The 15,495-nt window shown below is 35.4% G+C and overlaps 2 protein-coding genes across 2 annotated transcripts in view; both read left to right on the forward strand.

Moving 5' to 3' along the window:
* The first annotated feature begins 20 nt into the window (after positions 1–20).
* On the forward strand, positions 21–12,197 carry LOC135694398 (acidic fibroblast growth factor intracellular-binding protein B). Its single transcript, XM_065213127.2, has 11 exons — positions 21–133; positions 2,757–2,949; positions 3,586–3,712; positions 4,461–4,561; positions 5,469–5,525; positions 6,424–6,494; positions 7,553–7,655; positions 8,863–8,932; positions 9,525–9,611; positions 10,397–10,497; positions 11,147–12,197. Exons 1-11 carry the CDS (start codon positions 52–54, stop codon positions 11,232–11,234), a joined length of 1,080 nt encoding a protein of 359 aa, XP_065069199.2. The 5' UTR covers positions 21–51; the 3' UTR covers positions 11,235–12,197.
* Positions 12,198–13,314: 1,117 nt separating this feature from the next.
* LOC135687212 (usherin) overlaps positions 13,315–15,495 on the forward strand; it is a 37,900-nt gene continuing 35,719 nt past the window's right edge. The window contains exon 1 of the mRNA XM_089110727.1: positions 13,315–14,215. Coding sequence (XP_088966853.1) covers positions 13,683–14,215 — 533 coding nt within the window. The 5' untranslated portion in view covers positions 13,315–13,682. The remainder of the gene's footprint in view (positions 14,216–15,495) is intronic.

The raw sequence follows: 15,495 nt of genomic DNA on the forward strand, positions 1-15,495 counted from the left end.
AATTTGGTGTTAGGCCTCGCCTTCATCAGGAGGTCGTCATACCAATGCAAGATGGACGAATTTTCAGTTTGCTTCAGTGATCCTGTCGATTTGGATTTTCATGTTTATTCTTTGTGGCTGGAAGGACTAAATGGTATTATCTCTTTATTTAAAAAAGTATTATTCTAGGAGCTTTCTTATATCACATGATTGATTAAAATGCAGTCTTTAATTCTGCCAATCCATACAAGATCAAATCAACTTTGTTGAATTTCAGAAGAGGGACTGAACCAGATTCAGGTTCATTATATTTTAAATTCTACAACATACATTTCTACAGAATACTAAATAAAAATACAGCAAATTTGAATAACAAACAAATATTATCCCAATGTTATGTGGAACACAAACTATCAGGGATAAATATATGTATGGGAAAACATTTAAGAAGAAACAAAGAGGAGAGAGGCCAGACTGCATACGAGTCTGGCACATGTTTACCACATGCATGGGTACTTGCATACTTGAAATGTTGCTCTTGCACACCCAAAATTTGTTAAGAAACTGCCATACTCTGTAGTCCAGGTACTGAATGAATGCATACATTAATCATTTGGTGACACAACTTTACCCAAATAATTGCTGATGCTGATATGGACCTGCAGCTACAATCATGATTGTAACCCTACAAAGTTACAAAAATGGATATGCGTTGACTTTCAACTTTTTGTCTATTTCCAACATGTCATAACCAGAAGGTTGTCAGACAAAATTACTCTGCCCCTCAAAGAGAACAGCCTCCCTGATCTTGTAGGTCTAGTAAAATCATTAAAACAAGTGATTCTGCCACCAGACAACATCTTTTAGATAATCCAGATTGTGCCAAAGTCTATGATGACAGCATACTGGAAAAACCAGACCCTATGACCTAGGACCTTTAACTACGAAGAACCAAAAAGGACCCTTAACTACTACATGATTTTCGGCTCCCCCAGAGCCATGCTTTTTAATGCTATCATGTTGACAGCTTTGGAAGCATTCCTACTTTGGCTCAAACATTGTCATTTAACAATCGTCTGTCTCCTGTTCTTTTATGAGTTCCAGGAGGTGAATTTCCCACCAAATTCGCTACGGGTTTGTTTCAAAAATCCCTTTTGATTTCCACCAGTCTGCGAAATTATATTGTGATTTCCTCCAAAACTAAACATTTTTAGGCACCTATTGCAAAATATTTCGCAGAGGTGAATTAGAATTCTGTTCGAAGTCAAAAATCAAAACTGCGCCCTCCCCCTCGATATCTTCACCAGCGATTTGGCTGCGAAATTCGCCTCAAGGCAATTAACCCGTGCAGTGTGTGCTGTATGGGCGGGGAAGTTAAAGAAGTGCGGAACTTCAGGGAACTTTTTAATGGAAGACTTTTGATTTGGGGTTGTGTAAACGCCTTTTAATATTTTGACTACTTGTTTGCCCTGAATTCTAGTGCAGCTGCACCCTGCTCTGCCAACATTGTCCATTTATTTCAACAATGTACTTCCCTCTAAAGGCTCCCTAAACCCTGGTCTGACAAGCTCCGTTATCTCATGCACAGTATTTGAAGGCTGGATGAAATGTTTTTGCTTCTCTTGTCTGGTCAATTACTTAAAAGTGATTTTCCATGCTTGCGTCGGTGGTGTTTTTTGTCATTAGTCCGTTAGGAATGGTGTGTGCGTCATTAGTTAAAAGGCATGGCTCTGGGGGAGTCGCAAATCATGTAGTAGTTAAGGGTCCTTTTTTGTTCTTCGTGGTTAATGGTCCTAGGGGTCATAGGGGTCCTAGGGTCATAGGGTCTGGTTTTCCAGTATGCCTATGATGACAACATGTTTCTAATAATTGACAAAGCCAGATCGTCTTTTCATTTAGCAGTTTTGGAATCGTTCTACATGCAATGCAAAAAACCGCTATTGTATAGACAGAAGGTGTTTGTTTTTGCTCTTCGACCCCAGTGGTAATTTTCCTATAAATAGTGGTACTTACAGGTCATGTACTCGCTTTTTCTGTTTGGCCTATTTTGATTCTGACATTTTATACTCTGAGGAATAATGGACGAAAAAGCTTTCCATATGTTGTAGAATGCTATCATTGTTCAAAGCCATTTTCAAATTTTGTACTGCCAAAAAATTCACAATTGTTCAAAAATTTTTTCAGTCAACATCATTTTTTACAAAGAATGTGATGATGCCTCTTTATGCATCTTTTTACAAAGAATGTGATCCATCAGGAGTTTTGGTTAATTTTAAAAACAAGGTATTGCTTAAGAGCCCTTTGACTGCAATGATATCATGAAAATTAATCAATAAACTATAACAGTGATACTTTCTTTCTTACAGTCTACAGCACAATAGCATTGGTGTTTAATTTAAGCATCGAACAGACTCTAACCAATGTACACTAGTCATAAGAAAGATAGCAGGAAATGCCTAGATGGCTTTTGAAATGGAAATACAATTAAATGGTTTTCTAGTAGCCCTAATGTCCATAGTCTTTGTATGTGCCGCAAATAAAATAATGTGTTGCTCATTGAGTGGAATTAAATAGCATTTCTAGAAAGACTAAGTACCAACTAGGAAAACTTGAATAAGGAACAGGTAAAGGTGTAGGACTGTAAGAATCACTTAGTAGGTGGCTTACTAGTCATATGTAATGTTTTGATGCAGAAAATTTTTTGACACTTTTTTAATCAAAAAGTTATGTTATTTGTTATTTGACTAATAACAAGTGTTTCTTTCTTTATTCTGCAGAAGAGGAAGCCACCAGACAAAGAAAGTGCATGGAACCATCCCTTAATTTTCCAAATGCAATTCTTCTCAGTGATACCCGGGAGCAGTTTCAACTGTTTCAGCTTCTTGAGAAGTTCTTGCAGTCTCCATTGACTTTCAGGACTCAGATGCTATGTGCACTGTCACAAACAGCTCAGCAGGAACTTATTCAAAAGCAAGTATATTCTGAGGTTTTCTTTATGTTTCAGAATGAAGCATTCTTTGTTAAAAGATGTGTAGTTAATGTTTGTCATCTCTTTAGCAATTTGCTTTGCAACAATAAGTTGGATACAACTGTTTAAATATAACACAATTCACACGTGTTCTAACCCTAATGGTTAACTTGAGCCAGCCACATAGCTGCAACGGGGCACAGGGGGCTCTGCCACCCAGGTGAAAATTCTGATATCAACTTGCCCCCTCTGGCCACACTTTTTCCAAATTATATTTTGAAAAGCTGGCATGATTATAACTCTGTTAGTTGGATTTGGTCCAAATATATCTGTTCATTTTTTATCTGCTCTCTTGTTTAAAGCATTCCTCCCTCAGGAATGGCTCTTACTCAAGTTTGCCCACCCTAGCTGACATCTACAGCTACGTGGTTGATTTGAGCTACAGTTTTGTGGACTGTGGGGCCCTGGGCTAAATGCATCTGTGAGCCCCTTGTTCTTGCCATCAAAAGCACAGAATCTGGGGCTGGGCTCCCCACGCACACCTTAGAACCACCACTGGTTACTTCTTCAATCACAATTTCTTGTCATGTATCTTAATGCCAGTTTGTAATCAATTTGCTATTAATTTTCCTATTAAGGTACTACAGTTTTGATAAGGATGTCATAAGAGAAATTCTCGGACGTAAAATGAGTGCAAAGTTACGAAAAGACATGGATGATGTTAGTGAGAAAACTGGAATTCCACTTAAAAGGTGCAGAAGACAAGTAGGTTTTGGCAATATCGAGGAAGGCCACCAATAAAAACTGTTATTTGAATGTCCTTTCGTTTACTTTACTATGTTTACTACATTCCTTTGATAGCATATTTTCGGATCGACACACTTTATACTGTGTATTTATGAGTCATTTGTTTTAGCTGAAGGAGTCTAAATATTCATTTTTTCATTAATGATTATTATTATTCATTTTTTATGGGATCTTTTATGGGTCATTGAACCAAATATAGCGTACGTAAAATCTTGTTTTCTTCACTGAAAAAGCTAGAATAACTTCCAAGAGCAGGCGTTCAGTTTAATAACATAGCAGGATTCAAGTCCAGAAAAAAGTTATTTTCAACCAAGAGATAACAGGTAATGTTAAAAAGAAAAGCAAAGTAAATAGAAACTCAATAAAATAAAAATGCAAAGAAGAAGGAAAGGGTTGGGAGGAGTTTTGGACTATCCTAGCAAATGGCAACGAGTGTGAGAATGCATTCCATGTCCCTAAGGACTTGACAAAGTTTGCAGTTAGGAACATAGTGTAGAATCAGTTACCCTGGATGACCTGGGACATCAGCTACTTTAAATGGGCATTTGCACTAGCTGTTGCACTAGACATCTGGTGTAGGCGACAGGTATTTGACAGCTGTCTTTTTATTAAAAAAAAGATCTCTCTACATTATTATTCAGAATTGAAACACACCATTTCATTGAAATAGATCATTACTAGTATCACAAATTTTTACCCCTGACAGTTTGATAATGTGAAGAATGTTTTGAAAGCATATGAAGATGGAGAAGGCAGTGCTTTGGATATCATGCAGAGACAGTTTTTAGTGACGGAGCCACTAGCAAGGTAATTTTCTGCAGCCATGGATTCATTCTAGCTTTTCTTGCTTCCGCTCTTTAGCATCCTGAAGTACATCTTTTTATCCCCTTCTTGAGGTAACAGTCTGTGAAAGAAATAATACTTAAAACTATGTTGCTGCTATCTACTTTTCCACCTGTATATCCCTAAAGGATTTTGAAAATATCTGCTTTGAAAATGACAAGAAATGCCTTGTGCTAGTTGGTATGTCGTATACGACTAAACTGTGGTTGATATTTCTCCACAAAGACCCTCTACCTATCCCAAAAAATATGAAACAATCCCCGCCTCATTCTTAAGCCAAATACTAAAGATAGGCACAAGAACAAACAAGCATAGAATTAAGAGTTGAAACCTGAATTTCAACACCTACATCATAGCAGAGGATGATATGAAATCCTGTTGAAGCATCATATTCTTAAAAACAACCGTTTATGTCGCTATATTACAGGTATTCCGAACGGTTTTGTAATGTTTTCTTGCGCAATTTATTTTGATTTTATTTAGTTTTAAGCTCAACACGTTTTGCCTAGTTCTGCCCTTCATTTCCCTAGCCATTGAGACTTGCACAAAGCGTTTCTTGAATCCAACTTCAAGCGCACCTGGTCAAATTGATGGGATTACAAGAAAGTAGCCTTTTAGCCCAAAGCCCAAATTCATTGCAAATCACTTCGAGATGGCACTTCGATTTGCAAATAACCTACTAGGTTTTCACTTTACTTTTAAAACCAATTTTGACGACATTGAACTGTGTTTGCAACATTTATATCAAGCCTTCTCAAATAACAACCTTTATATTTTAAAGCCCTCTCTAGGACATTTACAATTGATTATTATTTAATAGAGCTTTCACAGTATGCTGTTTGGTGCTATTTTGATCAACTTTTTTTTATAGTATTTATGCATCCCTTGTGTTCATCTTCGTGAACAGATTTGAAACAGGAAGAAAAAGGTAATTTGTGCAGCTCTTTGCAAATGCTTTCAGTTTATTAATCTTTTTCGTGTAGCTCATAGCAACTTGTTTTTTTCAGTTTCTTACCCCTCAACATTATCCATCACAAAGTAAGACGTCATTGCTTGTGGACACGTGAGGACATCTTTATTGACAGATCCTCGCTATCAAAGAGCGGCATTTCACTATAATTTTTTATATCTTTTCTTTCCCATTTCTTATTCTTCGTTTTTATTTCGCTCTTCCCGTTTTCATGGTTAGCCACACAAGTTCTTTTTTCCTTCACTTTCTACCGTTGTGAGCTCCCCTCTCACTGATTTTTAGCGCTGTTGTGTTTTCTTTTATCTGGTCTCCCCCCCCCGTTTTCTTCTACGCCCCTTCCCCTCCACTGGTATGCCAATTTACACAATATGAAAAATATGTATTCCGTATAAACATGAAATAACACAATATGAAATAATAAGTATATAATAACATTTTTGTTGAACCTCATTCTTGAAATATCAGGCTTATGACTTTTTAAGCCACCACGCTACCGGCCAGTGATGCAAAGAAACATTGAAATGTTGCTGAGTAAAGGGTTAAGAAGAATATGATCAATATCAGGCCCTTTCCGATGAAGTTGACGGATGACTGCTTATATGCTACCTCTCTATATTGTTTGCGAATTGCGAAGTTTAAAGCCAAGACCTTTTATTTAAGTGATAGTGATCAAGTCGCCAGATAAAGCTTGAATTTTAACTTAGCATCAGGAATGAATTAGTCGTGAAAAACTATCAATGTAGTTCAGAATTATTTTCTTTTCTACTCTTTAATTCGTGCAATAAATTGAGGAGGCATTACTTTTGACGGGTAAGTTATACATAAGGGGGTTGTAACATGATTCTCTTATTTACAGGCTTCTTTATTTGAACTTTGATGACTTTGTCTTCTGCGCGGAGCAAATGCTGAAGCATTGGTGCGTTGGTGGTAGGTAGTCATTGAATTGTGCAAACTTCTATTGAAAACGAAGAAGTCAAACTGAGGAGGGGTGCTATTTATTGCCTTAGTTCCGGAGAATGTCAGACGTTACTGCAGTTTCAAAAAAAGAACGTATCTGAATTTTGATAAGTAACGCGAGTATAAAGTGCAATTCGTCGACAAAAGGCAAATATTTCGGCTATTTTTCTCTATCGCCTCCCAAAATTTCTTTGTATTTTGTCCAATAAAAGAAATATCTCTGACAAAATATTTGGGAGTCTACAAGATGGGAGAATTTGATCTTAGATTTGTTTTAATTTTGATTTTTTAAAGTCATTAATTATGTTTACAGCAGCTGATTACTTTCTAATGATTTTAAAATATGACTCTGCTGTATGAACAATTGAAACCGAATTATAAGTATGGGAGACAAATAATCATACATATGCTACATAGAATCGATACCTTTTCGTTTCTGACAAGACGTACCCTAGATAATCAGAATCTTGAATTGTGAAACATTTGTTCAATAGACAACAGAACTGAAAAAATATTTTTTTATTTTAGAAATACATTTTTTGCCAAACTATGCCTGCTATAATTCAGCCGGGGAAAATTTGGTATTTTGTAAATTACAGCTCTGCTCCGATCCATGAAATGAAGATGTGGCAGTAATTGCATTGTGCCTGGGGACGGCAAATCCATATTCCTCTAGATTGTGCAGGCCTGTTAGAAATATAGGTGAAGAATTCCTTTCGAAAAGATGTCTTTAAGAGATGCAAGGGTCATTTCCCATATCCTTGTCCCCAATAATTTTTTCTACCGGAATTTAGGCCAAAATCTTTCTGCCAACGTGCATTGTAACTGTTGTAGTGACGCCATTTGCAGCAATCTCAGACTCGACTCTGTTGTGAATTCTGCTCTGTTTACTTTTAAGTTTGATGGTTCAGTATTTCTTGTATCTGTTTATCTCGATATGAACTTCAGTTTTCCTTACCACCATGATATTCAGTTGCCATTGGCAAGGCCTCAACGGACTGAGTATCATTTGAAACTTTCCATTCCAGATATTCTTTGTTATGATGACGATTTGGATCGAAATTTTTTCCAAGAAATTAGAGATCTCAAAAACCTGATATCAGACAAGGAAATAAACGATCAACTGAAAAAGTAACTTGCTTTTTCGTTATTACTGTTTTTAATTGTCTCCATGGGCTTCCGAATAATCATCTTGTGAAATATTTGTTTGTAGATTATTCCAGACCATAATGTGCGACCTTCTTGAATCCAGGTTAAGATTTACGACCATATGTTTAGTCTGGATATGATTTTTCATTATTTTATAGTTTGAGCTTTTATTGTAGATTGTATGATGATTTAAAGTTGATCGCAGAAATCGTTCCCAGTGAAATTTTCACTGTCTCAATCGCTAAAAGCTTTACAACCAGTATAGAATTTCAATCTTTTGACAAGCAGCAGCACCCTGAAACCTTTCCGGTAGACTGTTATTCCGATCTTCATTCCAAATCTCTAGTACCAATGAGTTTGAAATATTTTCTGAAAGAAGATGAAAATTTAAACAGATTATTGACTCTGCATTAATGACCTCTTCTCTTAAGGGAGCGAGTAACAGAAATATCGTTTCCCATATAATAAATGATACTACTGTGAATAGTATTCAAGAAATACAACCATACTTATAAGCCGCCCTCGATTATAGCCGCAGCAATGTGGATAATCAAAAAATGTAAGCCGCCCTTGATTATAAGCCGCACCCTCTAAACCTTGGAGAAATACTTGGCTTGAAATGACGGACACAGAAACTGATAGTGACCTGATTGTGTACATAAATCAGCAACAATATCGTCTAGCATGGGATCATCAATAGCGCACAGAAGTATTCTTTCCACATCTTCTACATCATCACCCTCAGCTTCAAGGTAGCAGTAAGGTCGGCAGGCCACCCACTTTGATAGGTCGCCCTTGATTGTAAGCCGCAGCAAAACTTGACAAACAAGTCGCTGCTTATGATCGCATAAATACAGTACCTAAAAATTAAGGCTATTGCTGAATTTTGTAAAGGAATGGCATGAGAAATTGTTTCTAATTGATAAAGTCTACTTGATTAGATTTGACAGAGCATAGTGCAACCAGTTTTAAAGTTACTTTTTACAGTTTGATATAGTCTGTTGAAAAAGCAGTTTAGTAAATTTGCAGCGTTTTACTGCACAGCAATACTAGATACTGTCTGGTGTATATTTTGTTTAGTTTATTTCAACATAGAGAGGGATCACTCTTTTCTTGAATTTTTAACAGAAATTTCAGCAAAACTTCTCAATATCTGTCTCTTACAACTTCAACCTTTTTATGTTTTCAGTACGGTAGTAAGTCATCTTGAAAACGAAAATCATGTTGGATTGGCAAAGTCTGTCGATGCTTGTTTTCGGGTGAGACTTTTTTTCTGTTGTGTTGGTTATGAATTTAAAGAAAATCTCTGTTTTTGTTAAATTAATTGAAAATCAAATTTTTAATGATGAGATTCATTTTCAAACGTTTTTAAAAATGCACGATTGCTTAAAATGGTTCCCTGAATGTATCTTGCAATCGTTACTTTTGCTTAGAAATCTTTTCTTAAATTTTTAGAACCAGTAATAAATTTTTATAGGAACACAGAATTTCATCTATTTTGAAGATTGCAAAGAAAATTAAAAGTTCTTTGGATTTACTGATTTTGTATTAAGCCATATTCGTTACTTTATTGAGCTGAAACAATGATCTAAAGCAATAATTGCTGCATGCAATCATCTTGTCGTATCTTAGGAATTATTTGATCACATAGAGTTATCTTCATGTTTATTTTTTGTAAACTTGAGTACTTTTTTATCTTACATTTATAGTTTTATGGGGTACACTAGAGGAGCTTTATCTGTTAACCAAAGTATTAAATACATTTTCTGAAACTAGACTTAGATATGCATAAGTCCTAATGCATAATAATGCATAATAATTAGATATGCATAATTTAATATTTCTTTGCAGAGTATCTCTCAAAAGATTTTTCATATTGGATCCAGTATGCCAAGTAGCCGAGAAGTTAGGGAATTTTTCAATCACTCTGTCGAAAAAGTAAGGCATTTTCTTTTTAATGTTTCTTTATAAGTTTGATTCAGATTTATTAAATGTCAGCATGTACTTAAAATTTTAGCTATGAATTATCAGGCACCTGAATTCAAAGTACACAGTTAATAGAGAAATCAACATGTACAGATTCTTTAAGATGCTTAAAGTATCGAAAATTTTCTGAGTTACTTAAGTGTGTCGCAGCTGTACTTAGATGTGTTATGTTTCAACCTGGGTTACATTGGAGTAGCATTCGCTTGTATCTAATATATCCGTTGAATTGCTGGATCTTTTGTAATAATCCCTTTAACCATGATACAAACATTTAGCTCATTTCCTATATATGCATTGACGGCTTTATTGTTTAGTGTTCACCTCATGGCTGCAAATAGTATCGAAGCCTGGGAAGTGGGTTCCCTGAAAATTACAGAGTTGGCAGAAAAATTTCCGTACAAGTAAACAATTTCAGACAAAACTAAATCATATTCTTGAGTTATACAGCAAGGGGTTTATTGCCATTAAAAGTGTCAGTTGGCTATAATTGGAAACGCAAATCAAATAAGAATTTTTCAGTTTTTTCAGATCTTTTTAATGCAATATCATCAACTGGCGGAAAAGTTTTCATAAAATGTAGTAGGTTCCCCGAATTTTTATAGCCATGATTTAACTCTTGGCTGACTGTAAATGTATTCGTTAAAGCCTGGTTGAAGTCAAGTAATCTTTATCTCAAAATCTTTATGAAAACATCATGTTTCAGGTCGTTAATTTCTAGTATTCTGTTTGTATTGCAGATTATAGAACCCATAAAACAACTGGAATGGAGCAAGCATGAGTTTGAGTTGTTTCTAGATGCTTTAATCAATTGTGAAGGTGGTGTTAAGCCATTAATGAAGTGAGTCTTTCAAAAATAATTAGTTGGAGTTAAGAGGTTTTATTCCGTAACGTTTGAAACCTATGACCCCCTGAGAAACGGTGCAAATATTTTACACACCCCTATCTTCCCCAATTTCAATGTTGATTTATTTTCTATTATAAAAAAGGCAAGTTATCCTATCAGACAAGCAGATTTACAATTTGACTTCTCATCTCTTCTTTCTGTTGAATAAACTAGCCGCTTTTCAGCAGTTGCTGTACAGTAATTATTCAACTATCCGACCTACCGTTAATCCGGACTTCGATTATCCGGCCCTTAAAAAATGATAAACCTTAGGAAACATTTTCGGCATTTTTGATAATATATCGGGTGCTCTTTTCTTGCTTTCTATTTGAATATTTTTATGAGTTTTTGAGGTGTATTAGATTATTTGAGATTATAATGTGTGCTTAGAAATAAACTTTCACAACACTCATCTTGTTTATTTACGCTGATTTCTGCCGTTACTCGTATATTTTCAATTATCCGGAATTTAGGATTATCAGCACGAATCTTAAAATCACGTGTCCCGAGAAAATTGAATAAGTACTTTATTTTATAAGCTCTATAAGGTTAGTTAACACAAAGGTGCGTCATCAAGTTCTTATTTGTTTTTATATTTTCACAGGTCAAGTGCCCCGCCTAAGACTGGCTCAAGCTATTGTCGATTTCTCAAGCCTACGAAAGAGTGCTTGTTACAAATGTACCATACTTGATGCTGGCTGCTACAAACTGGGTTGAAAATTAAATCTTTCGATTGTAAATAGCAAATTGTGTATTTTAGAGGGTTTTGAACAAAATTAATATAGCAATCAATAGCTCAATATAAATATATATCTGATTGGAATCTTTCCGAAACTGCATGGTTACTTATTAGACTTGTGATGGTTTATTTTGCTACCAAAATATCAGTTAAGAACTGAATTTTTCACTCTCCTCCGTGTTTAACCCAAGTAGATTGCATTTTGTTTTGTAGAAGAGATCTTACCAATCCCACCCAGCATTTTTCAATTTATCTGCAATTTATAAGCAAATCTAGTCTAGCAATATACAATATCCGTACCTTCTACTTTACAATACAATATTCATAATTTTCTCTGAAGAGCGGTATTCATTGAATTGCGTCTGATAATAGAGGCACAATGTTTATCTAATGTAAAATGCAGTTCTTTCTTAGAGAGTGAAACTCGATCTCGTCGTCAAGCAAATACATAGGCAGACCTGTACTGGTTCGAGCTCTGCGGGCCCCACTCAATGCAATATAGGAATCAGAAATTAGGTTCATATGCTAGGAAATAAACCTCGAAGAAAAAGGTTTATCAAGATACAGTTTAAAAGTTCTTCGTCTGCATGGTACTGTATAGGTGTATTTAAGACATTGTTAGTTCTAGGAGATTGTGTATACTAAGGTAATTAGAAAGATGAAGAGGGTTGCCCTATCTTTTGAAACATTTCGGAAGGTTTAGAAACTTTAGTCAACTATAAATTATGAGCTATGTTGCTGGATTGAAAAAAGACCTGTATTTTCAATCTTTGTCAGACTAAAATTTGGGGTGATGCTTGTTTTGGGCATTTTGTTACAGTGTATAATGGCTAACTCTATTGCTTTTTTGTAACTATTCTGATGATGCACAATTGAAGCTGTTCTTAGTCTAGATTTTAGAATTGAAAATAGTAAATTTTTTGTCTTTGTCGAATTCCCTCTTTTTTTAGATTTTGAAAAATAGTTTTTATTGGTGATATGAAACCATTATGTTTTTATTGAGAGAAAGATGATATCTTTATCAAAATAGAATTGGACTTTTATCAGGTCCAGCTGTCAATAATGTCATGAAGAATGTTATGATGATGGCTGATAAAAACATGAAAGAAATAAGTAAGATATTTCAACGGTTTAGTGTTATATACGAATATTAAAAAATCGAAAAGCTCTTTTTTTCATTCGCATAAGAAGCTGGCATTTATCAATGGACTCGAAATCAACCTAAAAATAGCCATTATTTTCTGATAGACATTTTACTCGTGCCTTCTATGTGCCTACTGAATAAATTTTGGTCCCTAACTTTTGAAAAATCTCATTGAAAAAAGCGTAAAAAATTTCAACTTTTTTCAACTTCCTTTTCTATGCAAGCAAGTTTTTCACTTCTAAGGGGCTTACCACTCAAAAAATATCGTGCACCTTTGGCGAAAATCTCTTTGTTTTTGGGGAAAATTCCTAAAGATCCTATTGTTTAAAAAAATTTCGTACACATTTTAGAAACAGTGGTACCATTCTCATAAATCTCATTTCACTTATAGGTCGAAATATAATCTGGTTTGTTGGAAATACCCACTTCTCCACTTTCTTATTTATTTTCTAAAAACACCACATTTTAAAGAATTAAGGTTCCGTAATTCGCAATATTAAGAGCCTGGCGTCTGACACACGCCGGGGAATTCATAGCAAAATATCAGTATCACCGCAGCCACGGGGCAGGGAGACTTCAATAATGACATTTGTGACATGTACCTGTTGTTTCTTCTACACGGTAAAGCAAAATGTTTTTTAAATATATCGTAATTTTGCCATCTGATGGTATAGGTGATAAACAATGACAGGTGATTGAAAATCTTGACTTTCTTCACATCCTATATCTGTTTCCTTCAGCTTTAACAAGAATAGATAGCCCACCTGCATCTAACACAAAAACACACACGGAGTGACTCATTCGAATTTCGTTTAAATGGTTGCCATGGGACATGAATCAAACAATCGGAGAGACTTCAGCCAATAAGAGTCGGTTATTCAACGGTCTCTTTTGCATGTAGCCAGCGTCCTTTTCAAACAGGCTCGAATGACAACTTGAGTTTGAAATCACTTTGTGTACATTTTGAGTAGGTGGACTAAATCCCTGCCCTTGACAGTTTTGCAGACATTTCATAACATATCAAGTATGCGAGAAAGAGAGGCTTTTTGGAATAATTGTTGTTAAAGGAACGAGATGGTAGCAATACAACGTCTGGCTGTTCAGTTAACGATGGGCCTAACCAGAGAGTAACCGCTTCCCAAAGTTAAACGTGAAGAGATCGTTGAATTTTGTTTACTCAAAAAAGCAGGAAAAGAAATGGCAGGAGCCTTTACCTAGAGACTCTTTTTTCACAATTGACGGTTTAATCTGTGAAATATGGCATTGCTGAAATTTATCGCTGTAAATGAACAATCTCGTACACTGGCAGGGATGACTGCAAACGACGGATTTAACCGGAGGATTTTAGTTCTTATCCTAATTTTTCTAACATTCGCGGATATTGGTCAGACTCAAACAGCAATAAGAGGACTATATCCGCCAGTTACAGAGCTATCGAAGTTTAAGACTGTAAAAGCATCGTCAACTTGTGGGCTGAATAACATTCCAATGACTTATTGTATGTCTTCAGTAAATAATCAAACGCTAATAAACTGCACACGACTGAACTGTCTATTAGACTGTTGTTCCACTTGTGGTAAGACACAACCAGCTCACACAAGTATACTTTCGGGATCAGCAGTCCAGGTAACTCAAGTAACTGATACAAGACCTGGCAGTGCAACTGGCTCTCGGTCCAGTAGTTTTTCCACTGGCTCTTTCATCACTTATGCAAACCTACCTGCTTCAAACATTCTTGAACTTGGGATGTCAGTTTGTTCTTGGATAAAGAAGCAGAGTTCCAGTCCAGGGTATAGACTGTTTTCCATTTTTTTATTTGTACTAGCCACATTGCAGCTTGCTTTTTTGCTTGCTTTGTCTGCATCACAATTTGTAAGATGTATGATGTTGGTTGAGATTGAGATTTGCTGCTGAAAGTGATTGAGATTCTGAGCCTTGCATGTAACTGCAAGTTTTCCAAACTGTGCATGGGTGCACATAATACTATACCAGGGTAATCCAGAACAGGAAACTGCTGCATGTTTAACCCTAGATAAAGCTACATTGGGCTCAATTGGAAGGAATTTTGCCCCTAGCAACTTGCAGAACAGATTTTTGGCAGTTAGTAAAATAGCAAAATTTTTTCTCTATGCAAGAAACTCCAAGCTAAAAGAGGTTTTAGCAGTCAACATTGATTTTGATACAACTGCACTTACATCAAAATACATCAATTAGTCTTTGTGGATGAAATAGTTCCTTTTTATAGCAATTATTTCATTTCAATTTCTGAGCTGCTAATTCAAAAGTTAGGGTCTATACTAGACCTTGAATTTGCTAGATTTTGTCAAAGTGCAGAGGATTAGCAGGAGAACTTGCTAAACAAAAGAGCATACACCTCATACTGCTGCAGGTTGTTTGGAAACATGCATATGAATTGCTCTATTACATGCAAAAGTTGCTGCATGTTTTGGCCCTAAATTGGGTTGTAGTTCTAGCTTTACAAAAGGAGCACTAGATATTTGGCCATGCGCAAGTGCGCCTAAATACTAAACTTTTTACCTATGACTATTTTTAAAATCTCTGGTCATCAGAGCATGCCTTAAAAATTAGCTATAAATCAAGCTAATACACAACCCCAACACCCCAACGTACTTATCATTTTGATGTGAAGTAATATTCGATTTTACTATATAAGGATTTTGTGGCACTTGACATTTAGCTACTATCCCTTTGTAAATGCAAGGTTTTAGTGAAAAGTGTGACATTCTACCAACTGACTTTTTTAACTTGCAAAATGTCCATTAAAAGTGAATCTAAATCCATGAGACAGCTGCTACATGTTTACCCCTTGTAATGCTGTGCTATGCTTTGGCACTGCTTTTGTTAGTAAATTATGATATTAAAGATATTCTTATTCATGTTATGATTATACAGTTTTATCAATAGTAAGAAATTTTGTCATTCCTGTTTGTTGTGGTAATGACATGTACATATTGTATTGTATTGTAGATTATTTAACATTAGTTTTTACAATAGTGAATATACACTAATTAAGACTAACATGAAGGAATTTCAAGGATTGCATAAGACA

This window comes from Rhopilema esculentum, chromosome 10 (genome assembly GCF_057945365.1).
Source record: "Rhopilema esculentum isolate cy_ngs chromosome 10, ASM5794536v1, whole genome shotgun sequence".
Taxonomy (NCBI): Eukaryota; Metazoa; Cnidaria; class Scyphozoa; order Rhizostomeae; family Rhizostomatidae; genus Rhopilema; species Rhopilema esculentum.

Excerpts from the sequence above, each read along its gene's own strand:
- LOC135694398 (XM_065213127.2), top strand. The coding sequence starts at position 52 with ATGGACGAATTTTCAGTTTGCTTCAGTGATCCTGTCGATTTGGATTTT. Across the intron at positions 2,950-3,585 it reads CAGCAGGAACTTATTCAAAA|GTACTACAGTTTTGATAAGG; the intron begins GCAAGTATATTC and ends TTTCCTATTAAG. Across the intron at positions 9,612-10,396 it reads TCAATCACTCTGTCGAAAAA|ATTATAGAACCCATAAAACA; the intron begins GTAAGGCATTTT and ends TTTGTATTGCAG.